The 16,427-nt window shown below is 47.0% G+C and overlaps 1 protein-coding gene across 2 annotated transcripts in view; it reads right to left on the reverse strand.

Moving 5' to 3' along the window:
- The window catches only part of CCDC12 (coiled-coil domain containing 12), a 74,713-nt gene that overhangs the window by 18,174 nt on the left and 40,112 nt on the right, over nt 1–16,427 (reverse strand). For both annotated transcript variants that reach the window (XM_045007691.1, XM_045007690.1), the window contains exon 2: nt 11,129–11,199. In XM_045007691.1, coding sequence (XP_044863626.1) covers nt 11,129–11,199 — 71 coding nt within the window. The remainder of the gene's footprint in view (nt 1–11,128; nt 11,200–16,427) is intronic.

Genomic DNA, 16,427 nt, shown 5'->3' on the forward strand with positions numbered 1-16,427 from the left:
AAGCACAAGTGTCATGTTAGTGCCTTTCTGTTCTTGGGAAACAGTTGTTATGTTTAAGGAAGTCCTGCATGTCCTCCTAAGTATCTCAGCTGTTTCTGGTCATTTCCATCAGAAGCCTCAGGGAAATACCATCTGGTTTTGATTATTCACTGCACTTTAACTTCCCAAGCTGCTCCACAGCTTCATTTTTATAGTCTTCAATTTCTGTTACAGCCACTCCAATTTGCTTTAAAAAAAAAGTGCCCTTGAAATGGAAACTCTTCACTGTCCTCTAAAGAGAGACTGATATAAAAGAATACTCCTCTGCTTACATCCACTTCTGATAACATCCACTTATCTTTGGGTGGTCTAGGCCAGTAGTTTTCAACCAGGGGTCTGGGGGGCCCCCCGGGGCCCTCGGGCAGGTTTCAGAGGAAGCCTCCAAGCAGGGTCAGCATTAGACTCGCTGGGGCCCAGGGCAGAAAGTTGAAGCCTCACCACATGGGGCTGAAGCCCAGATCCCTGAGCCCCACCACCCAAGACTGAAGTTGAAGCCTGAGCAATGTAGCTTCGTGGGGGCCCCTGTGGCAAGGGGCCCCAGGCAACTGCCCTGCTTGCTACCCCCTAACACCGGCACTGGCTTTTATATGCAGAAAACCAGCTATTGTGGCACGGAGTTTTTATAGCATGTTGGGGAGGCCTCAGAAAGAAAGAGGTTGAGAACCTCTGGTCTAGGTGGCCCACAGTCACACAGACTCTTTGCTTCAACATGTTAGGAATTTATGTACGTTACCTTGATCTCTTTACCTGGTTCTCCTGGAGTCTCTTTGCCCTTTGTTTACTTCCAATTTGAACCTTTACAGGCACAGTTGTTTAATATGTCCATGGCATTTGGACAAAGATTTCTGTATTTCTGAAAGAAGAATTTGCAGCCTTACGTTCTTGAACTTTTCTGCTTTTGTCTATTTCTTCAGACAGTTCCACCACTAACCTGCTGTGTGTGATCTTGGGCAAGTCAATTTACCTCTCTCTGGTTCAGCTTATCCATGTATAAAATGGGAATACTATGTTCCTATCTCTTGGGGTGCTGTTTGTAGGTCGTAGTATGGAAGGTGCTAAGATTTTCCTCCCTACCTGTTGTTGAACTTTCCCATGCTTTTATAACCCATTTCCCACATAGTTTTCAAGGTTACCCTTTCATATCTACCACCATCTACTTCCTTTGGTATTTCTGGGTCTAGCAGCCATCCATCCATCCATCCTTGACCCTCAATCTCAGCGGACTGACTTGGAATGAAGGGTTCTTACATTTTCAAGCTACTCTATTTATCATCCTTCATATTCTCATGCACGGAATTTGCTGTATTTGCTCTGTTGTTGACATAGCAACCAAGAATTTTTTTCTGAGAGTCTATTACTCCAGTGTTAAAAATAAAATAAAAGATCTCTCATCTGGCCGAGACCACCTCTTGTCCAATCACAAAGAGAAGAGCTCTACCACAGTACCACCTCCTGGGGCAGGAAGCAAAGGCATCTCTAAAGGACCTGCCAACACAGAAGTCCAGAAACGATTGTCTGCTTAAAATGGTGCAGTTCTTTCCCATCATGCCTGGATTCCTTACCCAACAAAGGGCAGAAAAGGAACGAGAAAAAAAGAGAGGGAAAAGTAGCTCCCTTTGCCTTCTTCTCAAAGACAATTTAACTTCAGAATCAGTGTGTTGCCATGCAGTGTAGGTTGGCTGCTTTCACTAAAATAACTGAGCGTGTTGAAGCACATTCTATCTTCCCCAAGCCGCTGCCGAGGGCTCCTTTAGGCACTTTAGGAATGTCAAAAAAACAAGCACATCATTAGCCTGTCAGACCCCAAAACAACACAGGCTGGAGAGGTGTCTGGTTTCTCAAGAGGGATTCCTCAGGGACCACGTGAGCAAGGGGGAAATGGCCAATTCTGGATGCTGCTAAGCACAGCTGAAGTAGAAGAGCTTCAAGCACATGCAGGTGCCATGTGCCCATCATGTCTCACATGAAGCCTGCCCAGAGTATTGGGCACATTCCAACTGGATACAAATAATCTAACCATCAATTACAAAACAGATTTAGAGCTACCCAAAGAATCACAGAACCTGGGGCCAGCCTGGCAGCTTCATGGCAGCACAACAGAATGAGCTCCCCTGATAGACAAAATCCAAAATCTGACCTTAGCTAAGGCATGTGTCAGCACTGCATCTAGGGGCCATATTCCCAAGTTACGAATCGCAGCAATTCCATCTGGAAAGGACCACACATCCTCCATCCCTTACAACGGCTTCCTTACTTGGTTGTCTCAGACACACACTACCAACCATTCTGCAGGCATGGAGGAAACCTTTGTGCAAAGAGACTGCCCCCGTCGAACTCGAGTAGCACCCCAGCAGAGACAAGACCGGCAGATCATGAACTGTGCTGCCAAAAGTCTGCTGTCAAGAATTTGCAGGGCTGGCCGAGAACGCTTTCACGCTAGGGTCTTTCAGCTGCACTGTCTCTGCTGATTGCAGCTGTTGTGGTGGATATGGGGAGAGGGCTCTACAGCCTTGGCACTGCAAGGGCAGATTTGGAATTGCACAGGGAGGGAGCTAATGCAGTGCGAAGCACCAGCGCAACGTGCAGTCAATCTCTGTTTAGCAGGTGAACCACTGTGAGTTGGGCCAGCTAATACTTGTGTGGAGCCTTCACCATAAAATCCAGGTAGACCCTGTTGCAACAGTCTATCCTGGACGGAAGCCTGTATCGCTATCACTTGGTGCTCAGCTGAAGGAAGGGAGCACATCTAGCTAGCCTCAGAAGTGAAGCAGCACTGCTGGTTACTGCTATTGGAGCATGAAGGAGTAGCACTGAATCCTGTAGGACATGAAGTCCAGGCTCCACCTTGACCATCGGAGGATAGGAGTCCTCAGAGGGAGAGATCAAAGCTCCTGACAGTTCCTAAAAGTGCTTCTCCTCTCTATCAGCCTCACTTTGGTTTTACCCAGGTTGGGAAGAGTGGCCCCTATCTAGCCACTCAGGCACTGGGACAAGTGCTTAAGTGGAATTTAGACTGGAGTCTGTCCTCACTTCCAGGAATGGCAGCAGGTGGGAGCACTGTGGAGGTGGCACATGCTCAGACCCTGGCAGCAAAAGGATGAAGAAGATGTCAAGATGTCAGTCAAGGACCCCAGGCCACATCAGGATGACATTAACAGGCTCAACTCTCACTACCAGGACAATGGGCTACTAACAATGTGTCCACAGGGGTAAACAAACGCAGACCATCATTAAGGGTCAGGTGTTACCCCTGCATATAGCAACAGTGGTCTCTCCTGTGGAAAAGTAACTACAACAGCCAAGAAATAGGTACCACTTTCCAAAGCACAAAGGCTCTGTATTTGCACAGAAGTTGTTTCTGGTATCACCCTTGTTGTTCTTCCTTTCCAATCTATTGCTAGGCAGGTTTGCCATCTTACTTTGTGTGTATGGAATCTGAAGACTGGCTGTTTCAACCTGACCCACGACATCCTGCCATAAACCAGGGGAGAGTGCACTTCACAGTCCTGGCTTCCTGCAACTCCTCCCAGGAAATAATTCTCTGCAAGCAGCACTGTGTGGAGTTGTAATTCTTAAGGATGACTAAGTGCTGAAATGCCAGCAGCGGATTAATTACAGCCTTGTGAAGTTTAATTGCTAGCATGGCTGGTTAAGTCACAGGTCACGCCTTTCACTCTCCTCCACCCCTGCCATGCATTCTCTGACATTCCTCACGAGCCACAAGCCCAGAGTGCAGAACTACAGTATAATTTCCAAGCTCAGAGCATTTCCTTCATGGGGTGGAGGTTTAACTCATCAGTGAATGATGGTTTATGGGAATCTGAGGCATGAGATCAGTAGTCGCAAGAACAGCTCTACCTTACGTAAGTAACCTGCTTTCTCCAAATCATAGAAAGCAATCAATAGGAAGGGCCAGAGTCCACCTGCACCCATCCTTTGCAATTGCAGGACATCGTCCATGTGAGTGATAGCTCACAATTGATCCTAACGGTTGTTTCCTGATCAAGAGTCTGGAGAGAGTGGTAAATAAAGCACACAAGCGCCTTGCCACTATGTTCAAGGTGAATCACCAGAGTCAAGTTCGGTGATTAAAGATGTATGGGAGCAAGAATTGCCACGGGTTTGACACTTTCGTAGAGAGGCCTATTCAGCACTCACTTTTGTGTTGGTATCTTGCAGCACAAAAGCTTGTGGAAAGAGGAGGAATAGAAGGTTTCTTAGGCCTTGGCTACACTTGCGAGTTGGAGCACATTAAATCAGCCCCAGGCGCCCTAACTCCAGAGGTGTCCATACTGGCAAGGCACGTAGAGCGCCCGGACTCTGCAGCTGGAGCGCCCCTGGTAATCTACCTCCACGAGAAGCATAGAGCTTGCTAAGCCTGGGCTGGAGCGTCACAGTGCCAGTGTGGACGCCTTGGTCTATTAATGCGCTCTGATCGGCCTCCAGGAAGTGTCCCACAATGCCTGTTCTAGCCACTCTGGTCGTCATTTTGAAGTCTACTGCCCTGTCCTCAGGTGACCAACCATCAGACCCGCCCTTTAAATTCTCTGGGAATTCTGAAAGTCCCCTTCCTGTTTGCTCAGCAACGCATGAAGTGCTCTCAGCGCATCTTTCCACATGACCATGCCTCCATGTGCCAGGCGATCCCCAGTATGGAGCAATGGAGAGGTACTGACCTCATCAGTGTTTGGGGGGAGGAAGCTGTCCAGTCCCAGCTGCGCTCCAGCCATAGGAATTATGATACCTACAGGCAGATATCAAGAGTCATGATAGAAAGGGGCCATGACCGGGACGCAGTGCAATGCAGAATCAAAGTGAAGGAACGCCTACCACAAAGTGCGGAAGGCAAACTGCCGCTCTGGTGCTGCCCCCACGACCTGCCGATTCTACAAAGAGCTGGACTAGATACTAGGGGGCGACCCCACCTCCACTCCGAAGAGCACCATGGACACTACAGAGGCCACAGCAGCCCAGAGTGCAACAAGGCAGGAGAAAGAAAGCGGGAGTGAGGGTGCTGAGGAGGAGCGGGGCCCATAGCCAGAGGATGGCCCGGCATCCCTAGATGCATGCAGCCAAGAGCTGTTTTCAAGCCAGGAGGAAGGTAGCCAGTCGCAGCAGACGGTGCTCGGGGAAGAATAAACAGCGGAGGAGGTGCCTGGTAAGCAGCTTTTATTTTGAGAAGGGAGTTGTTAGGTGCAGGCTGTTGGGGCAAGTAGGGTTGCAGAAAGAAGGGTTAGAGCTGCGTGCATGCCTAGATGTGGAATAGGGCTTTGATGTGCTCTCTCATGGGGGGAGGGATACCTCAGTGGTTTCAGCATTGGCCTGCTAAACCCAGGGTTGTGAGTTCAATCCTTGAGGAGGCGACTTAGGGATCTGGGGCAAAAATTGGTCCTGCTAGCGAAGGCAGGGGCTGGACTCGATGACCTTTCGAGGTCCCTTCCAGTTCTAGGAGATTGGTATGTCTCCAATTATTACCTTACTACATCGCGGTAATCGGCCTCAGTTATCTCATTGAGGGTCTCAAGCCAAAGCTGCGCAGGTTCTTTGGCAAAGCTACTGTGGCCCTTGTCCCAGTCAGGCTAATATGTCTGCGCCTCTGTGCCGTGAGGGGCAGGGGGACCGTTGCTGCACACAGGCAAGCGGCATAAGGGCGAAGGCGGAAGCTGCATTGTAGTAGAAGACCCTCCCTTGCTTCCCCAGGTCACCCTCAGCAGCGAGATATCTTCCAGGACTAACCCATCCTGTGGAAAATGTGGGGACAGTGTTGAGTATAGCGGCCCCCTGCAGCTGTTGGCTCTCCCCAAGACACAGGACCCCAGAGGACAGTACGGCCCTGGAACAATCAGTCCCCCCTGCCCCTGTGGTTACTCACCATTTCACGGCTCTTGTGGGTTATGTGCGCTTGGGACAGGCAGTTTGTGTTGTTGTGTACAATGTGCTTGTCTTTAAGATCAGCCGAATCGTTGCTCTGCCTACTGTGAACAATGCTGCCTCTGTTCAATGTTGCATTTTGGCTTTACAGATGTATCCTTGAGATCCCAGCCGTCCTTGTTATCAACGGCCGAAAGGCTGCACAGACTCAGGAAGCGGCTGCGAAGAAGCAAGGAGGACCTTCTGCATGAAGTCATGCGGCAATCCCTTACTGAAAATCAAAAACTACAGGAGTGGCGGGAGACCGAAAGGAGGCTCCGCCAGGAGAATGCAGATCGCTGGCAACAAACCACGGAGCGGCTCCTAAGCATTATGGAGCACCAAGCGGACTCGACGCAGACGCTTGTAGCACTACATACGGAGCAGATCTGTGCCCGCCCCTCGCCCCCCTTGTCCCAAAACTCTTTCCCTTGTGACCCTATGTCACCACCAACCCACTTTCCCCAACATCCGGTTTCTTATCACCACCAGCTGCCTCCAACACCTGTAACTTCACCACCCAGCCCTGCAAACTACGACCCTTACCCACTGCACTCAACCCCCATCACCATGCATTTTAGCCAGCCTGAAGCGCAGCACTCATTGCACGGCACTCCAGACTGAAAGGCTGAATATGATAACAGGACATACGCAAATCTGTGATTGTTCCGTTCCCCATCCGCCCCCTTCCCTCCTCCCACACAGCACAGATGTGTCATGCCATGTTTGGTTCTCCAGCAGTTGTGTTTCTTTTCAATAAATGATTTTTTTTTTGGTTTTGGAAACATTCGTTATTGCATTAAGTAAAAGATACCGTAGCCCAGGAAAGCAACAGGCACTGCTCATCAGTGCATCATACGTAGCAAACAAATATGCCTGCTAGCATTGGAACCACTGCACTTCACTCCCCTGCAGGGCACCAAACATTACTGGTGGCTCAAGGCACCCTCAACTGCTCCCTCAAGGCATCCCTAATCCCTACGGCCCTGCTCTCTGGCTGTTCAAATTCAGCCTCCAGGCATTAAACCTCAGCAGTCCATGCCTGAGTGACGCTTTCACCCTTCCCTTCACAAATGTTATGTAGGGTACAGCACACGGCTATAACCGTGGGGATGTTGTCATCAGTCAGGTCCAGCTACCCATACAGACAGTGTCAGCGGGCCTTTAAACAGCCAAAAGCACTCAACAGCCATTCTGCACCGACTCAGCCTGTTGCTGAACCGCTCCTTGCTGCTGTCAAGGCTCCCTGTGTAGGGTGTCATGAGCCATGGCATTAACGGGTAGGCAGGGTCTCCAAGGATCACGATGGGCATTTCGACAGGGTCTCCAAGGATCACGATGGGCATTTCGACTTCCCTGACAGCAATCTTCTTGTCTGGGAAGAAAGTCCTGCCTTGCAGTTTCCTGAACAGGCCTGTGTTCTGAAAGATGTGTGCATCATGCACCTTTCCAGACCAGCCTGCATTAATGCATGTGAAATCCCCACAGTGATCCACAAGCACCTGGAGAACCATCAAGAAATACCCCTTCCAATTTATGTACTCGGAGGCTAGGTGGTCTGGTGCCAGAATTGGAATATGCGTCCCATCTATCGCCCCTCCACAGTTAGGGAAACCCCTTTGTGCAAAGCCATCCACAATGTCACGCACGTTGCCCAGAGTCAAGGTTCTTCTGAGCAGGATGCCCTGCCAACTTGCATCAACACGATTCCAACAGTAGACTTGCCCACTCCGAACTGATTAGTGACTGATCGGTAGCTGTCTGGAGTAGCCAGCTTCCAGACTGCAAGCACCACGCGCTTCTCCACCGGCAGGGCAGCTCTCAAGTCTCATGTCCTTGCGTCGCAGGGTGGGGGCAAGCTCAGCACACAGTCCCATAAAATGGCTTCTCCTCATCCGAAAATTCTGCAGCCACTGCTCGCCATCCAAAACTTGCAGGATTCAAGGTGTGGGAATATCATGGATTTATACAGTGGCATTATGGTATTTTCTGTTTTACTATGTAGACCTTTCCTAACAGCTCTGAACACTTTGTTACCTTTTTTTGGACTGCTACTGCTCATTGAGGCGATGTTTTCCAAGAATTATCCACAATGACTCCAAGATCTCTCTCTCTCTCGAGTGTTTACAGCTAATTTAGGCCCTATCATTTTGTGTGTATCTTTGGGATTATGCTGTCCAATGTGCATTACTTTGCATTTATTAATTCAGTCACATAGCAACCTGGTAGCTACACTGTTGGCAACATGTGATCCTCCCTCCCAACCTCAAGTGTAGCAGGAGGTACAGCTGGCCAAAGAAAGCCAGAAGCAGCTTAGCAAAGCTGGTGAGGAGGCAGGCAACTAAATAATTTTCTTCTGATGGTTTTCATAGGGAAACCAAAGCTGGTGGCTTGGTTCTCTTTTTTCAGACTTAGGTCAGTCACGTTGGTTAGATGATGTATCCAGGCTGTAAGTGTAGGTCACAAGATTATTTAGTGGACAATTACAATTCATTTGCCTGGATCAAGATTTTGGTTGTCTTCAACTCCAGACAACAGGGTTTTCCTTAGCCTGCTGCATAGCCTCTGCAGTGCTACAGAAATGCTGCTGCAACCTTAACTATGGTACAGTTAGCAGCTTTGATTTCTGGAGCCTACTGCTTCTCAAGTTCAGGATCAACCTGATCAGCCCACCTTTAGCGACTAGCCAGACTCACGAGCACTATGGCAGTACACACACTAGGCCCTGTTTCAAGGGACTGGGGGAGTTCAGAGACACTACTGGAAGATGCACATCTAGAATGGAAGCAAGGTATCAGGTTCCTGGAGCTGTAGGCCACCCCTATTTTTAAAAGAATATTTGTCTGGTAAAGAAGTGAGCTAATAGTGAAATTCTTCAGTACATCACAGAAGTCAAATTGCAGAGCTAATCCCTCTATCAGCTGAACAGTTAAAACTGATTTTGAGATTCAAACATCTGCTACAGAGAAGAGACTGTTCTAATTTGCCTTGCAAAGTTACATTTGGATCCTGACAACACAGTGAGTAGTTGGACAGACATAAACAAGGGTCTTGCAATCTATCAGGTAGTAATTGCTACAGAACGCAAACTTTACTCTTTTTACAATAAATTGTGCCTTCCAAAGCATGCGACTCCCCCTGACCTAGCCCTGAGCATGCATCTGTGGGCAGCGTTGGGCCCACTGATACAAAACTGACTTCTGACAGGGAGCAGCTGGTGTCATGCTTAAAGCTTTCTTCTCTCGTACAGCTGTTCTGAAGTTTCAAGGACTCCGTACACAAGTGGAAAGACCCTTTGGCCTTTATGGCACCAGCCAGAGGTCAGGAGATTATGAGAGTTTCCAGTAGTCCCTGGAGGAGAAGGTGGTTTGCCAACTCCAGAGTACACAGGCTGAAGATTTGGTATGAAACAATGTGACTTCTGGCACAGTTCCAGCTCCTCACTGTGCTGCCTGACAAGACATCAACATTTAAAAGGGAGGAACTATAGGGCTGAAAGTGAATAGAGGCTGTTTTTACGTCACAGTTAGGGTTCTCCAAAGAGAACATGGCTAATATCATTATAAACCAGGGTGTGGATGTAAGAACGCATCCCTGACGGCACAATAATGCCATCTCGTATGGCAGAGATGCCACAGGTCTGACACGTCTCGTCACCGCGTCACAATATGCATCATCTTGTTGCTCACTCGGTATATCAAGTGGCAGAGGGCTGGAATGTAATAGCAGCTCATTCATTATTCACCGGGCTCTGTACCTTCAACTCGTGGCATGTCGGCTCACTTACCTTCTGCAAGGCCCCGCTACCCTTTCAGGCACAAGAACAGTTTGATACACAAGTTTGCCTCTTCACTCTGCTCCATCCCAAGAGCCGCTCTCAGCACCAGTGCAGAATGACACCCGGGCAGTCCTTGCACACACACTTCCGCAGCAGAATTGAAACAGACCAGGGACACAATATGTCACCCTGCTCCTGTCAGCATCATTGAGCAAGTGTTCATGTGCAGAAGCAGCAGTTCACATGGAGCTCTCCAGCAGGGGGATTGCTACACTGCCAGATGGTGAGGAAGAACGTGAAATTCCCTTGATCGCACACTAAATTCAAAGCCCCTGCGTCCTCTGTTGGGACCCGCAAATACTTATCGGTGGCAAAACCAACTAAGGAGTCAGCAGATTTTGCCATCAAGAAAAGCCTGTAATTGATCAACTCTGTCTTTGCACCTTGCAGCTACAAGGAAAGCACAGCAGCAGGCCACCATTAATGTGAGCCCCATTTGGCCTTTGGGCCTTCCCTCATGGGTGCCAAAAATAACTCCATACTTAAGGCAGGGCAGGAGGAGACAAAGATATAACCATGGAAGAGGAGGGATTGGGGCAAAGGAGGGGTGCGGGGTGTATGAAGGGGCTCAGGGAAGGGGGTTGGGGTGCAGGAGGGGTGCGGACTGTGTGAGGGAGCTCAAGGCAGGGGGTTGGGGTGCAGGAGGGGTGTGGAGTGTAGCAGGAGGCTCAGGGCAGGGAGTAGCGGTGCAGGGTGTGGCAGGCCACAGGGACGTGGTGCCGGGCATTTCTGAGAGTGGCGCGGGGCCTGCGGCGCCATAGGGGGCAATCCTGCGGGCTGGATAGTTGGCCCACCCCTGCCCTCAAGGTATGTCTACACAGCAACTAGACACCCATGGCTGGCCCGTGCCAACCAACTCAGGCTTGCAGAGCTCGGGCTGCGGGGCTGTTCCACTGCTGAGGAGATGTCCGCGCTCAGGCTGGTACTCAGGCTCTAGGGCCCTGTGAAGCGGGAAGGTCCCAGAGCTCCTGCTGGAGCCTGGAAGTCTACATGGCCATGAAACAGAGTCGCACTGGAGTCAGCTGGCACTGGCCAGCCAAGGGTTTTCCTTTGTGTGGACATACCCCGAGAATTATTCCCAAACAGAAGGGCTGTTTGCATTTCCTAAAGCGTCTGAAATGGAAAACTTCTGACTGATAATTTCTTTTTTGCTAGGGCTGCACTGTGTGTGGTTTTTCACTGTATTCCCTCAATGTCAGATAATCTTCACTGAGAGAGTAAATTCACAGTAAGATATCTGGGCACTGGAAGCCACGGAAAGATCCTAATTAGCAAACCATGGAAAGCAGCACTAAGACAACACACAGTCAGACACATCCGTCTGAAAAATAAACAAATTACTTGTGTTTGGTGGCATCCTCTTCGTCGTCTTCTTTTAACTGCTTATTCTCAGGTTCACCATTGTCCTTATTCTGAAAAACAAACAAAGTTTCTGTCAAGCTTCTACTTTCCAGAATTATGCACAGTAACAAAAGAATGGAGTGGCACCAGAGCCACATTGAAAAGAGGACACAGGACCGATATGAACACCAGTGTTCCGTACAATTTAAATCTGACTTGCTTTTAGGCAAAGATTGAAAATTGCAGCTTTGTGTCTTAGCTTGCACCAAAGACAAGGAAAATTAAATTATCTTCTCCTTAGAGGCAGCCATGACACTCAGAACTAATATTCTCCTGATTTCTGGATATTCAAGCCAATTCGGTGAGCGAACAAGCAGCCATGGTAAATTCTAAGCTAAGAGACCTGGTCTGCAGTATAATTACAACCTTGTTTTAAACGACAGAGTAATGTTGAGAGTAGGGCATGGTAGGGCAAAGGACAATGCAGTAGATTGGTAACAGCGGTGTACAGCTTCACCATGTCACAAGGCTGGGGAGGAGAGCTGAGTTTGGATCCTGAGTTCCCCTGGCTAGGACGGAAGGCTGAATTCTATTCTGGCCAATAACTGAAGTGACAGTGACTGGATCCGAAGGGAGCCACATGTTGATATGAAGAGTCCTATTCCGTCCATCTCCCTGTGAGTGCAGGATTATTCCCTAGCATACAACCAGGTTATGTTTACACTAGCCTGATTTCTGAAACATATCCCACGTTTGCTAGCGATGGGTCAGCTACAGAGTGACTGCAACAATGAGAGAGCGCTGCTTTTAGACAGGGATCCAGGCAGCTCATGACTTCTTTATCATTTAAAATAACTACACAGGAAGTTTTAACAGGTTTACAAATCATTACTACATAAATCAGAAACAAAGGATTAATGACTACAACACTGAGCTTATCTTTTTTAGAGAAACATTACGCAGAAATAGAATAATCAAATCTCTATTTAGTAGGGTGTTACCATATTAGAGTGAGTCACTTTCCACTAGCCACGCTGTGTTTGCTGGTGATTGTAGTGAGTGCAACTCCTGACTACTCATATTTATCAAACCAGCCATGTCCATCAACACTAATATTAAAAAATATCAGATACGTATGCTAGGACTTACGTGCAGGGGAATGTACTTTGAATAATCAATAAATGGTAACCAAACATCTAAGTATTTATTGGCCCTCTGTTTTGTTGAGTATGGAATTGATGCATTATTCTTTCCATAACAATGCCCCATATTTTTTGGAGCCATTCCTCTAATGTGGGGCTTTCCCCCCCCCCCTCCAGTGAGGCACTATCAGTAACCCAGCAGCTATTAACAGATGTGAAATTAATTCTTTGAACCTGACCAATTCCACCAGCAGGATTATCAAAGGATCATTTGGTAATCCTCCTGGGGATTTTTGGTAATCATTTGGTAATTGTGACGTTATCTAATTAAAATATGACCATGCAAATCACTGCTGCTGCCACTGTTATATAACTGCAACGAATCTTATACAAAGTGTGACGTTTGGCCAGAAAGGGTTAAGCATCCTGCAGGATAATTGACCCAGGTTCAAACTTTAGAGACATGTTAGAAAGGTATGTAAATGGTAATTAGGGCCATTCCATGTTAGATAGGCTAGAACTCTGAAATGCAAACCTATATTGTTAGAAATTAAAGGTGATACTAATTGTGTTTACTGATATCTTGTTTAATGCTTAGCCATGTAAACAGACAGTTCCTGTCTGTCACTATAGCTATTCATTCAGAGATCAAAAGGGAATATTAACATTTAGATGAATCTTGGGTGTAATAATGTCATTGTCTATATGTCACATATAGACATGTTAAAGTTTCTGATAGATTGTCTAATGGATAAATTCCCTTATGTAAATCCGTGTAGCTAATTACCGGTGACACTTAGGAAACAGGTCCACTTCAAAGTATCTGTGATTGCCTATTGTTCGCCTAAGGACGCCGAACTATATACAGATGCCTTGGGTCCCAATCCTATTTATCTCAGACCTGCCTGATGCTTCAGGCAGGGGAAGCTTAAGTCATAAGGTTGAGATCCCAGACCTGACTGGACCACCCTGAATATAAACATTTGGACTATACCCTATGAACTATTTCTGAAAGAACTCTTTGCAACTACAAAGCTCACCGTCTCTGCTATGAATTCAATCTCAAGAATTGAACTCATGCCTGTATGTATATTGATCTTTTAACCAATACTCTCTCTCTCCTTTTTTAATAAATTTTAGTTTAGTTAAGAAGAATTTGCTATAAGTGTGTATTTGGGTAAGATCTGGAATATTCATTAACCTGGGAGGCAATGTGTCCGATCTTTTGGGATTGGTAGAACTTTCTTATATGATGAATAAGCTTTTCAGTAATCCTCATCAGATTTGACTTGGGTATCTGGGTGGAGGCCTAAGGCTGGGTTACTTTAAGGAACTATGTTGTTGGCTTCTGGGTAACCAATGAGGTATTACAGAAGCTGTTTGGGGCTGGTTGGTAAATCTAAGGGTAGGTCTACACTTACCGCGCGGGTCGACGCGGTGAATTCAACTTCTCGGAGTTCGAACTATCGCGTCTAATCTAGACGCGATAGTTTGAACTCCCCCCGCGCTCCGGTCGACTCCGGAACTCCACCACTGCAAACGGTGGTGGCGGAGTAGACCTTGGAGCCGCGGACTTTGATCCCGCGGCGTCTGGACGGGTAAGTAGTTCGAACTAGGGTACTTCGAGTTCAGCTACGCTATTCCCGTAGCTGAACTTGCGTACCCTAGTTCGACCCCCGCCCTTAGTGTAGACCAGGCCTAAGTATTGGAATATCCACCAGCTTTGGGGATTGTCTGCCCCATTCTTTGCAGTTCACCTTAATTGAGTGACCTCAGTTGGCTCTCCTGGGACTCTGGGCACAGTAATAATTATCCAACATTTATAATATTTCACTATGAAGCATATCCCAAAATTCTCTAATAACCGGACAGGTGTACCATACCTCTTTCAACACAATTTCACCAACTTTTATCCCCATTCACTCTCTATATATATTTTAAAACCTAACTGGTGTGAGGTACCACTGAAATAGATATTAAGGAATTTTCTTTTATTTAGGTACAGACTGAGGATGCTGACTTTTTTCCCAGATCAAAGCCAGTTCCTCTGGGGTAATTTGTCTATCCAATTCTTTTTTAATATGTAGACTTTTTTTGGTTAGGAAAGTCATTAGCAAAGATTGACATTAATTTGTTATATTTTTTTCTAATCAACAAGAAGCCATCACTTCTACTAAAGTTGGGTTTCTATGGAAGTATTTCTAGGAAATTGGGAAACATAAAGCCTAACTTGAAAGTACTGGTACCACAGAAGAGTGGTCCAGTTAAAGCAGGTTTTGGTTTCTAAATGAGTTAGAAAAGTTTCTTTGGTGAACAGTTGGCCAAACACATGTATTTCATGGCTATCTAAAACTTTAAAACTCTGCTGTATGATTTGGATTATTTGCAATGGGTGTAATTAGCAAAGAAAATGAATGTATTATCTCTGGTTCTGTCCCAAACCCAAACAGTAGCCTTTGCTAAAGGATTTATATAAATTGCATGAAGACACGTACATAGGTGAATTTGGTTTGTTTTAATCCATGCTATCTTAGCAATATTTAGATTGCCACAATTTTCCTGTTCAATAAAGACCCAGTGTTTGCTTGAGCTGGCTGGCTTGATAGTACCATGTAACATTTAGAACTAGTTCACCCTGTTTAATGGAACTGTAGAGTATCTGCATTCTCTCTCTTTTCTTATTCTATATGAACTCTAACATTCTTTGTATTCTTGCTAGAGCGTCCCCAGAAGATTTTGAAACAAGAAGGATATCTTTGGCAAAATAGTCAATTTGACGGTAAATATTCTTCCTCACCAAGAAACTGCATTTCCCTCAGCATGCAAACTTTGTTCATTTGCTGAAGTAGAGGTTTGACATCTTCTTCTGCTATCCCTCGATGCGAGGATGACATCTGCCAAGGGGGGTCATTGGTGAGTATTTAAGTGGCAGAGGAACCCAATTTGTGCCCTGCAGATTTTCCCACAGAAATGGAATCTTGGAGGAGACATACTTGTTGGCTGAACTGTTGTGCCCTTTCTTTCCTCCTTTGTCGGTTCTGTCTCATGAGCACGTCTGTTCTCCTCAAAGTGGGCTGTGGCTTGGTGTATGGTGTGACGCCACTGTGTTCTGTTTCACGCCAAGTCCTCCCAGTGTATTGGACTGATGTCTCCCTTTTTAAGATGTACTTTCAGTATGTCTTTGAAGTGCTTCGGATGCCCTCCGCAAGCCCTCCTTCCCTGATTTAACTGAGAGAAGAGTACTTGCTTCGGGAGGAGAATGTCAGGCATACGTACGCAGTGGCCAGCCCAGCGGAGTTGGTATTTAATTATCTGTGCTTCTACATTGCTGATGTTGGCTGCAGAGAGAATGCTGATGTTACTGTGTCAGTCTTCCCAGCTGGTCCTGAGAATCCTACTGAGGCAGCATTCCTGGAACCACTCCAGCGGCTTGAGATGTCGTCTGTAGGTTACCCAGGTCTCACACCCATAGAGAAGGGTGGGGATGACAACTGCCTTGTAAACCAAGATCTTAGTACCTGTTTGTAGATCCCTATAATTGAATATTCGTTTGAGTAGTCTTCCAAAGGATGTGCTGGCACAACTGAACCTGTATTCAACTTCTGTGTCAACACTGGCTGGTTAGGAAAAGTGGCTGCCAAGGTACGGAAAATGGCTGTGACCCAGGCTGTGATAGGCATCTGCAAAAAGATTTAGGGTGCTTTGCAGGTCGGCCTGTGTGTGTGCAAGAATGACAAAGGAATCTGCATACTGAAGGTCAGTGATGCCAATTCTCGTGATCTTAGATTTTGTTTGGAGACGTTCAAGATTGAGGTGTTGGCCATCCATATGATCCTGATTCCCAATTCCATCAGGAAGGTGGTCGCAAATGAGAATCAGGATCACGGCAAATAAAATGGAGAAGAGTGTTGGAGCAATGACACAGCCCTGCTTGACACCGGTGCGAATGATGAATGGTTCAGTCTCTGAGCCGTTGCACAGAATGGTGGCAGTCATCCCATCATGGAGTAGGCTGCTGATGGAAATTAATTTCTGTGGACAGCTAAACCTACACAGCACCTTCCATAGGGCATCATGGTTGATAGAGTCAAAGGCCTAGGTTAGGTCAATGAATGGCATGACAGTTCCGGGTGTTGCTCTCTGCACTTTTCCTGAAT

Source organism: Mauremys mutica, chromosome 2 (genome assembly GCF_020497125.1).
Source record: "Mauremys mutica isolate MM-2020 ecotype Southern chromosome 2, ASM2049712v1, whole genome shotgun sequence".
Taxonomy (NCBI): domain Eukaryota; kingdom Metazoa; phylum Chordata; order Testudines; family Geoemydidae; genus Mauremys; species Mauremys mutica.